At 32.8% G+C, this 14483-nt stretch overlaps 1 protein-coding gene across 1 annotated transcript; it reads right to left on the bottom strand.

The window, feature by feature from the left end:
* Nucleotides 1-5845: 5845 nt before the first annotated feature.
* LOC131071495 (receptor-like protein kinase HSL1) lies at nucleotides 5846-8336 on the bottom strand. The gene has a single exon (XM_058007379.2). It carries the CDS (start codon nucleotides 8220-8222, stop codon nucleotides 6117-6119), a length of 2106 nt encoding a protein of 701 aa, XP_057863362.1. The 5' UTR covers nucleotides 8223-8336; the 3' UTR covers nucleotides 5846-6116.
* Between the last annotated feature and the right edge of the window lie 6147 nt (nucleotides 8337-14483).

The following is a 14483-nucleotide window of genomic DNA, read 5'->3' as shown; positions in this document are numbered from 1 at the left end:
AGAGGAGAGAGTCATCTTCAAGATTATATAATTTTTTGGGGGATTACTATAGTTTTGATAGGGGAAATTTGGTGGGAGACAAAAACTCTTGATTTCGGGAAACTTCAACATTGAATTGTTATAAAGGTGAAAATATAGATTGAAATCAATTTTTTTTTTCCTGCACTGGCTATGGATGTCATCTAAAACATATTTCAAAATTAGAGGAAAATAAGATTATTTACATATAGTTTTGTGGTGGGAAGTGAAACCCCTGATTTGCAGTATTTTTTAATAATTGAAAATTTGACTTTAATAATTAAAAAAACATATCAATTCTTGTTCCAATTTTTTCTTTTAAATAATAGGCATAAAATTCATCCATTTTTACACATTTCATCAGTTTATATCATCTTCAAATACCAAATAGAAATATCACTTTTGTGTCATTGAAGTTGAACTATTTTGTTGTTGTTAACCTTTTCCTTTTATAAAAGTGAGACACAAGTTTGTGCTTTTACCCTTAAATAAAATTCACCATTATATTCTACAAAGATGACAAAACTTAGACCATATGTGCAACTTTATAGAAAACCCCCAAAAATGATAGTTTTACCTTTGAAAATATATTTTTTGTGACTTGAAGTTAATTTTCATCTTAGGAGTTACTATATATCAATAGGTTGGGGTCCATTTTTTCCAAGTAAAGTAAACAAAAGAACACAAGAGGTCACAAGATACTTCTAAACACTCAATTTTAAAAATGACCTTAAAACCCTAGTTTAGAGAAATTTTGAAAAGCGCTATACAAAATAAGGTTAGTAGACCTGAATTTCTTTTTTGGGGGTGATATTTAATTGATTAACAATATCAGAAAATTATTATATGGTTACAATCCTAGTTAACAAACTTGAAAGAAAATGTCAATGTATAGAAGACATAGAAAGCCTAGGAAACCATATATTTTATTGAAGAACTTAAAAGAAAAACTTAAAAACAAAGTGTTAGAGAGATGTAAACATGTAGATCAAGCCATTAAAATGATCTAAAAAATCTCAATAAATATTCTAAGTTCTCAAGCTAAAACTATTAGATAGAAGCACATTGAACTAGGAAACAAAAGCATAGTTTTGAGTAACAAAGGCATGTAAAATTTAAATAGATGCACAAATTATTGCAATAGAGATTCCATTGTATGCAAAAAATGTATCTCAAGTTATAAAATGAAGGATCCTTTTTACATCTAGGGCTCTAAAAATGCAATCAAAATATTTAAAACTAACAAAAACTTAACAAAGGAGGGTTAGAACAAGGACATGGTTCTCATTGGTCATTACAAAATGAAGAGGGAAGAAAATAGGTTGAAGAAAAATATATATAAAAAATATAAAGAAATCAAATGTATACCTCAACTATCTTCATTCTCCTTGATTAGGCTTAAAATAGAATGCACCCTAGTTGAATTTGATATGCTCTTGATATGTGGACCAACATAACCTTGGTATGATAGCAATAACATGACCAAAATAGTAGCATATGTTTTATAATGATATCTAAAGATGACATGGATTGGTTAAAGATCTCTTCATATAAAAAGCTTAAGAGGAAAAATCAAAGGCTATAGTTAAGAGGTTAAATGGATGGCTTAGATTGAAGGAGGATTAGGGTTAGGTTTGAAAGAAGTATTCATATGTCACATGATAGGAAAGATATAGAAATTGGGATAATTGATGAAGGCAACATCTTTATAGAAATGACCAAGATTAACTATCTTCATTCTCCTTGATTAGGCTTAAAATAGAATGCACCCTAGTTGAATTTGATATGCTCTTGATATGTGGACCAACATAACCTTGGTATGATAGCAATAACATGACCAAAATAGTAGCATATGTTTTATAATGATATCTAAAGATGACGTGGATTGGTTAAAGACCTCTTCATATAAAAAGCTTAAGAGGAAAAATCAAAGGCTATAGTTAAGAGGTTAAATGGATGGCTTAGATTGAAGGAGGATTAGGGTTAGGTTTGAAAGAAGTATTCATATGTCACATGATAGGAAAGATATAGAAATTGGGATAATTGATGAAGGCAACATCTTTATAGAAATGACCAAGATTAAGAGGTTTAGGTTAAGATAAATGGGTAGGATATAAAGTTAGTTTGAATTTTGGAAAGATATCTAGGTTGAATTAATGGGGATAAGGATTAAGTTAGACATATGAAATGGACAAGGTGGGACACTTGTCATATGACTGTGGATTTAGATTATGATTGATGTGAACAAGATGAGAGGCTAGGATTGAATGGACAAGGGTAAAGAAAAATTATGAATTCATGGAATTAATTAAAAATAAATAATAGACATTTATTTAATTAATTGGATAGGATACAGATAAAATAATTAAATAAATAATAAATATTTATTTTAATATAGGTAGCATGATAAGAAAAAAGACTAATAAAATAAATAATTAATATTTATCTAATTAATGGGTTGAGGTAGACTAAAATTAGATGTGGCTAGATAAGGGACAATTTTATGTGTCTACAATTTAAAATTGTACAATTCAACATTATAGGTTGATGATCATTTTTAAATAAATCTCATGACCCATAAAGCACAAATTAAACATCTTATTAGTATCTTCCTTCTCGATGAGAACTCCCTCATTAATATTAGCCCCTTACCTATATTATTTATCCTCTAAATTGAGTTATGAGTACTAAATATCTTCTACAAACCTTTAATTGAATGGTCTATTGGTAGACTATATGGCTGCTTATACAATCTATCTTAAAATATACCTGATTTTCTAGGAAACTAGCATTAGTAAAAGGGGAAAATTTGACCCTTGAAATAGGTGACTGTAGCATGTTTGGTAGAAACATAATTACTCAATTTTTGCCTATTTTCCCCCATTTTTACATTGAGAGTTCTTTCTAGTCCTTACTCAGCCACCCCTTCCCCCAACTAATAATCCTCTCTCCTTGACTCTTAATTATTTTTTCAATCTTTTATGCATTAGCTCTCTAGTTTTCTCCCAACCAAACACTTCTACATCCTATCACTTAACAATGATTGAGAAATTTCAATACTATGAATACTCTCTTTGCCTTTGACATCTAGGTGGTTGATTTTTTTTACATTTTACAAAGGTTGTTGCTAATAGCTATGAATTTAATACTCCCTTGATTTGAGAACAAGGATTGTGATTTATCTATAGATAATTCAACCATTTTTTATTGCAACCTCCACCTACAACATTCTTATGCTTCATAGAGGACATCTAGGTCCCTTTCCCTTTATGCATTAAAGCTTGAAAAATTCATTTATCTTACAATAAATCTACAATTCCTAGATCTATAGCTTTCCTATCTTAATTTTCATCATGAGAAACTTCCAATCATTGTAGAGTAGTGTGTAAATAAGTTGAGCACTCCAAGGACATAAGTTAGCACTAATAGCACTAAAAGATTATATTATCTTTCTTTATTCAATTAGTTCATTTTTTGGTTGAAGTGTGAATTTTTATTTAATTTTAAGAATATATTAAATTGTTTTTTGTCACTTCCAGTAGATTTTCTTTGATTTTTTCTTGTAAAATCCCTTAAACACAATATGTAAGACAAATAAATTTAAAAAATGGACCCCAACATGAGAAACTTTGAATAATCATTTGCATTTAAATTCAAAATTTGAAAATGGGAGATTTCAACACTCTCCCTAAAATTAAGAATTATCAAAATTAAATGAGATCATTTAATTTATTTCAAAGATTGCAAATTATAGAATAGTTTGTTTCAAGAAAAGATGATGCAAGGGCATTAAGTATTTATTTTTTATTTTATTTAAACTTATTTTAACCATCATCATGTGCAAAGGGAAATGTTTTTAATTTTTTTTTTTTTTTTTGACTACTTGAGGCAACAACTACCCACATATAGTGCCCTCTATGCCAAAAAAAAAAGACAAATTTGTAGGTAGAGGTTTAGGAAGAAATTTGGAAGCTAGGAAAGGAGTATTTGAAAAATAATGAGGGGTTTTGAAGTGTTGAAGTAGTTTAAGTGGGGTTTGTAGCAGAAGTTTCCTGATTTGGGGAGGGGGATTTTGGAAGAACAGATAGAAACAAGAAAATGAAGAGAGATAAGAATAGAAGGAGAAGAACAAGAAGGAACAACAAGAGATAATCTAGAAGATAGAGAAGAGGACATAGAGAGAAGTGGAGCACGTGAGGTCAAATAGCTAGAAGAAAGGACAATATGAACTAAGATTTGGTTCAATGCTTCAAGGGAATGTGAATGTTGCACAATGATTGTAAAAATAATGTATTTTTTATTAAATGTGATAAAAAACTTCTCTTTAAAACTGATTTATCTCTCGGAGTATGTGTGCTCTTGTGATGCTTAGATTCTATAAGTTGTTCTATTTTGAAAAGTGAGTTATTTTATGTGTGAACGTTTGGGCATTTTATGAGTGGTTGTTGTGTTATTAAAAGCCCCTACAACACCGATGTACATTAGCATTGTAGCTTCTGGGTGAATTCCTATAGCAACAAATTTTTCTATGCAATGTAATTTTTGTTCCTATATACTTTATTACTTTGTCAATTTTTACAACTCATATTCTTCTTTTGTAGCATGATTTGCATGTCAATGTCATTGTTTTTTGTTATTGCTGCATTTTTCTAGCCTTTGTAGCTTTTTTTGAGTTTTTGCAATTAAATGTTTGTTACTACAACAAGATACACAAACCTACCTATACAACATCTGCTAGCCTTTTTTCATGTAGTTTTGGGCACCTATAGTTTAGTGTGTGCCATCAAAAAATAAAATGGTTAATTTTTTCATATATTTAACTTTATTAAAAATTAAAAAAAAAAAAAACAAGTGCAGGCCTTGAATTTCTCTAAGAAACATAGAATGAGATTGCAAACAACAAAATCATTTTCTCCTCTATCTTCAATCTTTGTTCCTCCTTACTCAACTCTCATACATGATATGTCCTAGAATAAAAGAAGATTGGATAGAAGCAATATAAAGTGAAATTTGAAAGAATTTTCCTATCTAGTAGATTCCAAATGAAGAACAAGACAAAGAACAAACACAAATCTTTAGGTTAAATAAAAAAGAAAATAAGTTAAATATGATAAGGGTGCACATAACCTGAATCTTTTAATTACAAGGTTAACTCATAAATTATATCCACATGTAAGCTAGACATGAATAAGCATCTTTTGGGAAACTAGAAACACCAATTTTAACTTGTTACAAGGGTTGATTGCTTAATTACGTTAGATCAACATCTTAGACAACAATAAAACTTGCCCTAATCATCACAATCAAAAACATTTAAAAAAAAACAAAAAATTGCAACAACAAATCTATTGTCATCTACAACATTCTATTTTTACATGACGTAAACAACCCCTTGGTCCAACACCCACTAAACTAGCTTTTTCCATCAAGGGAGGAGTAACTTGGTGGCTGCCTCTTAGCAAAGTTCCTATGTATGTTCTACCTAGAGTTCGACTCATTTCTTGGTGCTTGAGATGACTATAATATCACATAAACAACACATAATACCGATTATAAATGAATTAATTTGAGCTAAAAAGAAATTTTGAATGTTGAAATACTAAGAAAATATCGAAACTTGAAATTACATTTTTTAAATTTTTTTTTTTTTTTTAAACTTTAATTGATATTTATTTAAGAATTTAAACAAAAGAAAGTATCAAATTGATCAAAATCATATTATAAATAAAATATTCAAAACATCTATAAAAAATAATATAAAACTAACTATAAAAATATATAATATAAATTTAATTTATAAAAAAACCAAAAAAAGACTCAATTCTTATTTAATAAGTAACACTTACGATAATTAAAATAGATATTTGCCAACATGACGTCCAAAGGCGCTATTGCTGGTCTAGTAAAACCAGATTTTAAGAAGGAAGTTTCCTTATCTAATTGTTAACTCTTCTAATAGAAACCCATACAAACCATACAAACCCTACGTTTTACAAGTAGATTTTATTTATGTATATCAAGTCAAGGGGATGCCCCACTTGGGTACTTGAGTTCAGGCTTTTGATTTCTCCACAATTTTCTCATGCCTGTATGTAAATTCACTTCTTTCGTGGGCTGGGTTTTTCAGTGGCTACCATTAGTTCAGAATGACCTTGGAATCCACTCGGTCCACTCTCCTTAAGATTGCTGAGGATCGATAACTCGTCCATTTCTGCGGATTGGGATGGCTTCCTGACATACGCACAATATAAATAAATGAAGCCCAAGACCACAGCTAGCATGAGTAAAAGCATTACCAGAAAGAGTGACAAATTCTTAGGTGATAACTTATGTGCAGAGGTGCACGAAGATAGCATCAAATTCCGGCCTCCGCATAGCCTCGGATTGCCCACAAACCCCTCCTTGTAAGCCGGAATATCGAGAGCGTCAGGAATGCGTCCAGACAAGGCATTGTTGGAGACATTGAAAACATTCAGTTTCAGGTTTCCTAATTCGGGTGGAACTCCACCAGAAAGCAAATTGTTTGACAGATCGAGACTGTTCATGATGTCGTTCAGAGCTGCAGGAATTTCGCCCGTAAGTCGATTGTGGCCCAAATTGAGCTGACTTAGTTGCTTTAGGGACATTATTTCCTTGGGAATTTCTCCTGACAGAAAATTATGGTCCAGTTGGAGGGTACTGACCAAACTCAATCCCATGAGCTCATCTGGAATGGGGCCTGACAAAGAGTTGTTGCTGGCTTCAAACACTTGAAGATTTATCAGCTGTCCAACTTGTGGAGGGATTCTTCCTTCGAACCGGTTGTTGCTTATCTCCAACCGACTCAGATTCTTCGCTTCGCCGATTGCAGCTGAAATCTGGCCTTCAAACTTATTGTTGCTGAGAAACAATTCCTTGAGATTGGAAGCACCCCAGAGCCCAGGAGGAATCTCACCGCTCAGATGATTGTTCTTGATGTACAGATACTCTACAGTACTGCAGTTTTCGAAGGACTTAGGCAGACTACCATTGAATTTGTTTGAAGAGCCAAGAAAGCTGTAGAGGACTCCTCGTTGACACAGATTCTTCGGCAGAGGGCCTTCCAATTCGTTTCCTTCCAGATCAACAAGAATGAGATTGGAGAATGTACCCAAACTCTGTGGCAACCATCCACTGAGCTTGTTGCCGAACAGCTTCAAATAACTCAAGTAGCGCAGCTTGCCGAGCTCAGCAGGTATCTCTCCGGTCAGCCGATTGTTATACAAATGCAGAGAATTCAAATATGTGAGATTGGAGACTCCCTCGGGAATTGTGCCGTAAAGTTGATTGTCGCCAAAATCCAAACTGTACATGCTCCTCAGTTGACCAATGTTGGCAGGAATTTGGCCAGACAAATTGTTGCCATAGAGGAACAAGTCCGTCAAATTTGAGAGAGCCATTAAACTGGTAGGGATCTCACCCGAGAGATGATTCAGCGACAAATCCAATTCCTCTAGCTGCGTTAAATTGCCCAAGAAATTCGGGATTCCGCCCAGAAGACTACAGTTCTGTAGCCATAACTGCTGTAGTTGCTTTAAATTGCCAAGCTCACTGGGTAGCTCACCAGCACGCAGAGGATTATTATCAAACGTGAGGTTCTTCAGAAACTTCAATTTCCCGACAAAATGAGGGAATGCTCCGCTCAAACTATTGTCGTGGAGGAAGAGAGCTTCGAGCATTGACAGCATTCCGAAGGCTGGAGGAACGGAGCCAATGAAAGCATTATATGCCAGGTTCAACACTCTCAACTTGCTTAATTCGGAGATACGACTGGGCAGCGTACCAGCAAACTGGTTACTCGACAAATCTAGCATCTGCAAACGCTTGCATTGCAAGAGGCCAATGGGGAAGGGACCGCTGAAAGTATTGTCCTGGAGAATTAACATCGTGAGATTAGGAAGGCCGCATAGAGCATAAGTGAGGTTGCCAGAAATGGAGGAACCCGCGAGATCAACAGTGATGACGCTGTTGAATGTATCGCAGGATATTCCTTTCCAAGCACATGGATTTGGGTGAGATTGATTCCAGCTACTCAAAGCATTACGCGCATCATTCCAATCTTCCTTTTTTATTTTAAACAGAATTTCGCCGTCATGGGAGAGGGAATTGCAGTGGAGAAGCAAAAGCAATAAGGTGAGAACGCAGGAAATGAAAGCGGGAGCAAGGTGGAGCATGATTTCTGCCATATGTTTTGGCAAAAAGAAAACCTCCGTTGGAATATTTGCGTTCCAAAGAAACCTTCCATATTTAGAGGTCCAATGGTCAAATAGTGGTGAGTGGTAAAAAGTTGTTCAGCTATTACAAAGTGGTAAAGTGGTGTGGTCAAAGTTTACCTTTGACTGAAGTATGTTCTATTTAAAAAAATATCAATATATGTAAGAGAAAGTGTATATTGGATCAATAATAATTTTGATATATAATTTAAAGGTATCTTTAAACTATTTTGTTTTTTATTAAAAAATAGCGTTAACCAGGGTGCTAACCCTTAATATAGCTAGAAGCTATCAACAACACTTAAACAATACTAAAATAGTTTCAAAATATCAAAAACACATAACGAAGAAAGTTCAACAGCAGAACAAGAGGGCCCAACCTCAAACGAGAGCAAAAAGGACCAACAACCTAAGACCTACAAGGCCGAATTATGGACCCCTATCATGTCAATGACCTTGTCCCAGTCATCACAGAGGAACTTGTATAGCTCCCTAGCCACCTGTTTATCAACATCATCCTTAGCAGTCCTTTCACGTAGGAGGGAGAGTGTTAGTGCAAAGCTATGAAGCACCTGTAGGTAGAATTTGTTGGTGTTGACCATTTGCTTGTCTCTAATATCCAGCCTGCACTTTATTTCCTTTATTTCCTCTTTGAGTTCCTTGGTTTCTCGGATTGTTCCCAAGCTATCAATGCGTGTCAGTAACTCACGGACCTCATTGTTAAGGCCTTATAGATCCTCCATACTAGGGTTAACCTTGGGAACCTCTTCTTCTTCCTCACGAACCACCTTATGCTCCTCCTACATGGGCAAACTCATACCAGCTTTTTTTTTCCATCCCTATCAAACTCCTTGTTTTTTACCCCATCACCCCCAAGGACCCCCACATTAGCCTGGGTTCTAGAATCCTGCTCAGAGTCTCTACGAACAACAGGGTCCACTATTTCCATAATTTCATCCAGGTCCACCAAGTCAATTTTTCCAACAGGTTCCTCTTTATCAGAATTCAAATTCTCAATATCCAGAGGGGGGCTAGGAATACCCACATCTGTCGTGCCCAGAGAAGCCTTGGCTGCCTCTTCACCTGCCAACTCCTCCTGATTGCCACCACTCCTGCCCTCATTGATGTCATCCTCAAAGTCCGTAGTGTATTGGGGTTTTCCCTTCCTCTTAGTAGAGCCCTTGGAGGCTAGCTTGCAAGACCTCCTTCTGCCCTTTATTTCAAGAGTAGGGTTCTCCTCTTCGAGCTCATCAAAGGAAGAATTATCAAGGATAATTATCTTCCGCTTCTGAGGGTACTTTCCTTTTCCCTTGATTGAAATGACTTTTTTATCCTTCCCAACTGAGGAAGAGGGGACTTAAACTATTTTGTTATATTAATTAACAAAAAACACTAATCTATTATTTAATTGTGTGACATTTAAAACAAAAAATGTCTAATTTAGATTTTATTAATTCGATTATCTTGAAATAGATTATAGATATAATTGAGTTTCTCCGATAAAATTGTAGACATAATTACACCCCCCTTACTAAATGTCTAAAATTGTAAATTTCAAAGCTAATAAGTGTATTATCTCAACATTAATCATTAATATGGGTGTCGAAACCTTGAATTATGCATCTCACTTATTATTTATATAAAAGATCATCCTAGGACATTTTCAAATATGAATCAATAAAAAATTAAAGAATAATAAATGTGTCAAACAACTTTTCTCATCTAGTTATTAATCAATCATCAATCATCACATGTCAATATGAGACATCTATAACTATCATAACTCTACAATTGATATACATTACCAAGGCACACTCAAAAGACATCTTTGACAAAATCCCTAATAAGTTTGTATTGAGCTTCAACAAGTTTCAACAATTAGCTCAACAACATTCATTGTCACATTCCCCTTCTATTTATTGTTACCATTAACAAAGAAATGTTGGGGCTTGATTAAGCCACAAAAAAGTCCTAAATTTTACTCCATGTGCAGAAAAGACTTAAGACAATACTATTTTATTTACTTTAGATATCATTAAGTGAATATGCATTGCACGTATTGAAGAGTTAATTCTACTCTGAATGAAAACATACCCTTAGATGAGATTGATGGTGTGATTGTGTTCCAAAAACTCAACTTCTCTAATTTCAATTGCTTAGCGCAATTGTGTCCCAAAAAGAGATACGTTATGAAGGTCCAATGACCTACTATTAATCCATAATTGCTTGCCAATATTGTAATTTATTTTTCTATGCACACATCATTTGTGAACAAACAACATACATCTTGTATATAAACCCTAAATTTTATTACTTCATCTATAGTTAATGATTCTTTTGATGAGGTTATTACACTTAATGCTAATTATTCTTTCTTTGTTATTGATAATTTATTTAATAAAGAACATAACTATACATGCTAATTAAGACCATAACTATCCATGATTGCTCACTTGATGAATATTCTTTGTTACCCTTTTCACAATGTGATATTACTAAAGTTTAAAATGATAATCATTTTTTACAAGTAACAAATGATAGTGAACCCTATGGAGGATGTGGAGTACAAGGATAATGAGGAAAAAGATGTGAATTCTGAGAGGGAGGAGAACAAGGATCTTGAGAAGGATATGACTAAGGACAATTTGAGTGAGGATAAGGAAAGTGCGGGTAAAGGGTTATTCCTGGATAACCTTAAAAAACTCAGTGAGGCGAGACTGGATTATGACAGATGGACCTATGAACTCTTGAAGAACCTGGAAAAAAATGGGAAACAGACAGACAAGAAGAGGAAGGAAGACGATAGGGATCAGATACATTGGAAGCAGGATATGGAGGAGAAGGTTAAATCGCTGGAAGAAGGGAGTGTGGCGATGAAAAATTTGCTGGCCATTATCCCGAATATACTGTCAGCAGTCACTAAAAACTTGGAGGATATTGCTAAGGTCTTTGATAATTCTAGTTCTCCTAAACTGGTGGTGGACCTTGACATGGATAAAGATACTATCCAGATTGGCAATGGTGAAGCTACTCCAACTGGTGCTACTAAGAGGACCAGGGCATGTGTCAAGAAAGTTGTGGCTACTTCTGCTAAGGATATCCCTAATCTTAGGGAAAACATCAAAGAACTGCATGGGATTAGCAACACCTAGGCTAATACCCTGAAAAAAATCAATTAGTTTCTTCTCTAGGGTCAGGTTGGTTTTGCTGGCATTGTGGGGCTTTAGCTAGTTCTCTATGGTTTTTTGTTGGCTTTTCATTGGTTTGTCCCTTTTTGTCTCTTTTTGCTTTATCTGCTAAGTTCCGTTTGTCAAGGGTTTCAGAGCCCCTTCAAAATTTGTTTTTACCTTAATAAAAAACAAATGATAGTGAACAATTTTTCTTGTAAGAAATCATTATCAAATATATTTTTTCATATATCATTTATTTTATAAATTATTTGTGATAGATATCTAGGTAAATTCATGATAGTTACCAAAAATTGCATCACTGTCATTTGTATTGAATTATTATTGTTGTCCATATATCATGAGAGATCTCATGATTGATGATTTGGGGGGAAATAAAAGGGCATACTTATATAGTAATTTATTGAAATTCCTAGATTATGTTCAAATATATTATGATTTGTTTCTTCAAATACTCTAATTGATGAGGATTTAATATAGTTTGTTGTGCATCATTCATCTTATAGTGCATTCACTCATATTGCAACTAACTGTATTAAATACTTTAATAATTACCCTGCATTATACATACATAGTTACATAAATATCTTCATCTCTAGTAGCCATATATTAGTATGTCATAAGAACACTCCTATACTTTCTAAGGATATAACTTATTTAGATTCCTATAATAAATTTTCTATGAAACATTATGCATTATCTATTATATAAATTACTAAAAGTGATTATTCTCCCATGCCTTACCACCCCCACCCCGCCGCCCCACCATCTCCCCGCCCCCCACGTCTATCGTACTTGAGACTACACTTTATGTCTATATAGTTATCACTCCCTCTCATAATATTTTTTTGTACTAAACCAAAATGAATTTTAAAACTTTAAATATCAGATTAGGGGATCCTCTAAATATAGTATCAAAAAGATATTAAAATAAATACTCTTTTCCTTAGCTCCTATTAAATCAATTGTTACATGTAGAGGTGTTCCACAATATTCCTAGGACATAATTGAATTTGATATTATCATTTGACATAAGAGCACACTGTGGGCAATTTTATTAAAAAAAGGCACAATATCCAAGATCTTATGATAAAAGTGAGATACAAGTTGAGAACATTGATGGAAAATAAAATCAACAGATAATGCCTCAACACATTGATAAGTATGATCTTCTCCCAAGATTAATCATGAGGAAAATAACAAGTCATATATCCTTTTTGTATGAAGACATCTTTGATTTTCTATTATATTTCAATAGAATATGTTTTTGTAATGCATTCATCAAATGTAGGGATAGACTATGAGTAGGTGTATTATGATAGAATATGGTTGAGACACCCACTATAATACATGATTTATCTTATCGAAATAGGGTGGTTTCCTAAAGCTATCTACAATAGGGTTTGAAAATCTAAACTAGGATTACTTGTATCTTAAGAAATAAAATTACACAAAAAAAAAATTCAAATTAGTTGAAAAATTAAAATATTTGTACTAAATCATAGTTATTAAAATAGATTAAGTTATGAAACTAACTATTTATGCTAAATTAACAATGAAGACAAAATAAAAATAAACTACTGATCTATCAAAGAAAACTTATAATTTTTAAATATTTATTTCTAAACTATTAACATTTTTAAAAAAGTAGTTAACACAAATACCAAATGAATATACAAAATAATGACCTATATTGTATTCATATAAATTGTAGACTACAAAATGAAAATATAAATTACAAAATAACAAAAAAATTATTTTGAAGAATACCATATAAAATATTAATTACAAAACTTTACTTCTTTTAGTGAGTGTGTGTTGTTGTTATAGACAAATGTGACAATGGTTAGATAAGCATTCAATATTTGGCCACTCATCAATTTTATGTAAATATAAAGATTGTAAAAGCTCTTTATGGTTTTTTTTTTTAAAGAAAAAATTATAAATTCTCTATGATAGACTTCTATTTAAATTTTATTAAATTATTTTATTTATCTTAAGTTTCTTAATATTTTAAATATTTCACTAGACTTATTTATTTAGAAGATGTATTACGTTATCCTTAGAAGTTATTTGCAATCTAATAATTGTGATTATGCAAATTATGATGCAATTTAAGTTGTGCTTTAAATCATTAAATCATATGTGAACATTAAATGGTTTCTTTATAATGATTGATATATTATTATATCATAGAAAGTAGGGAATAATTCTTTAATAGTAAACTATATTGAGCATCATGTGTCTTTTAGATGCATAGCGTAATAGATGTTGATCTTTACTACTTTTTTCTATGATAGCAATTTCTAGTATTCTTTAAAGTTATCTCTATTCATGTCTAAAGTTCAAAGTCATTATTACTAGAGACGAGCCTTCAAGAATCAAAGTATGGAGATTAAAGTATAGAGATATCTTGTGTAATTTCCCATGCTAACATGCCTTAGATGAAAACATGTGATTAAACATTTTTTTTTAAATATAACAAAAACAATGACTAATATGCAACAACATCATGCCATATTTGTAAATCAATGCCCACAAGTGTCAAGTGAATATAATGACACAAGGAAATTGACAAGAAGAATAAATTCACCATTTCACCAAGAAATGTTGCACAAACAAAAGACTTACCAATCATGGATGATATCAATACAATTAACTCATGAGGGGGAAATGATGCCCAAATGATGATCCATTACTAATATGTGTTCATTTTCTCTCAAGAAACCTTAAAAGGATATGGTGACTGAATCATTCACCTCAAATATAGACAAAGGAACACTTAGAATATCTTATAACATCCAAAAAATCCCACATAGATGGTGAAACGACTAGTAGCTAACACACCTCCACTAGATGATGTGGCCATTGGTTTTTAAAAATAAGGAGTAGGAAATGTGAATATTCACCTCCCATCTAGTAACTAAAACCCTAAAGTGAAACCTTAAAATGAGAGCAAGCCTTCACAAAAGATTTCCTTACTAGGATGTGTGAATCCTCCACCATTTGAAATGATATGTTACTTTAAAGACATCGCACACTTTAC

This window comes from Cryptomeria japonica, chromosome 10 (genome assembly GCF_030272615.1).
Source record: "Cryptomeria japonica chromosome 10, Sugi_1.0, whole genome shotgun sequence".
Taxonomy (NCBI): domain Eukaryota; kingdom Viridiplantae; phylum Streptophyta; class Pinopsida; order Cupressales; family Cupressaceae; genus Cryptomeria; species Cryptomeria japonica.
This window is presented reverse-complemented; position numbering and strand designations above follow the sequence as displayed.

Bases quoted from the DNA above. Each gene is read 5' to 3' on its own strand.
- LOC131071495 (XM_058007379.2), bottom strand. From the start codon at position 8,222: ATGGCAGAAATCATGCTCCACCTTGCTCCCGCTTTCATTTCCTGCGTT.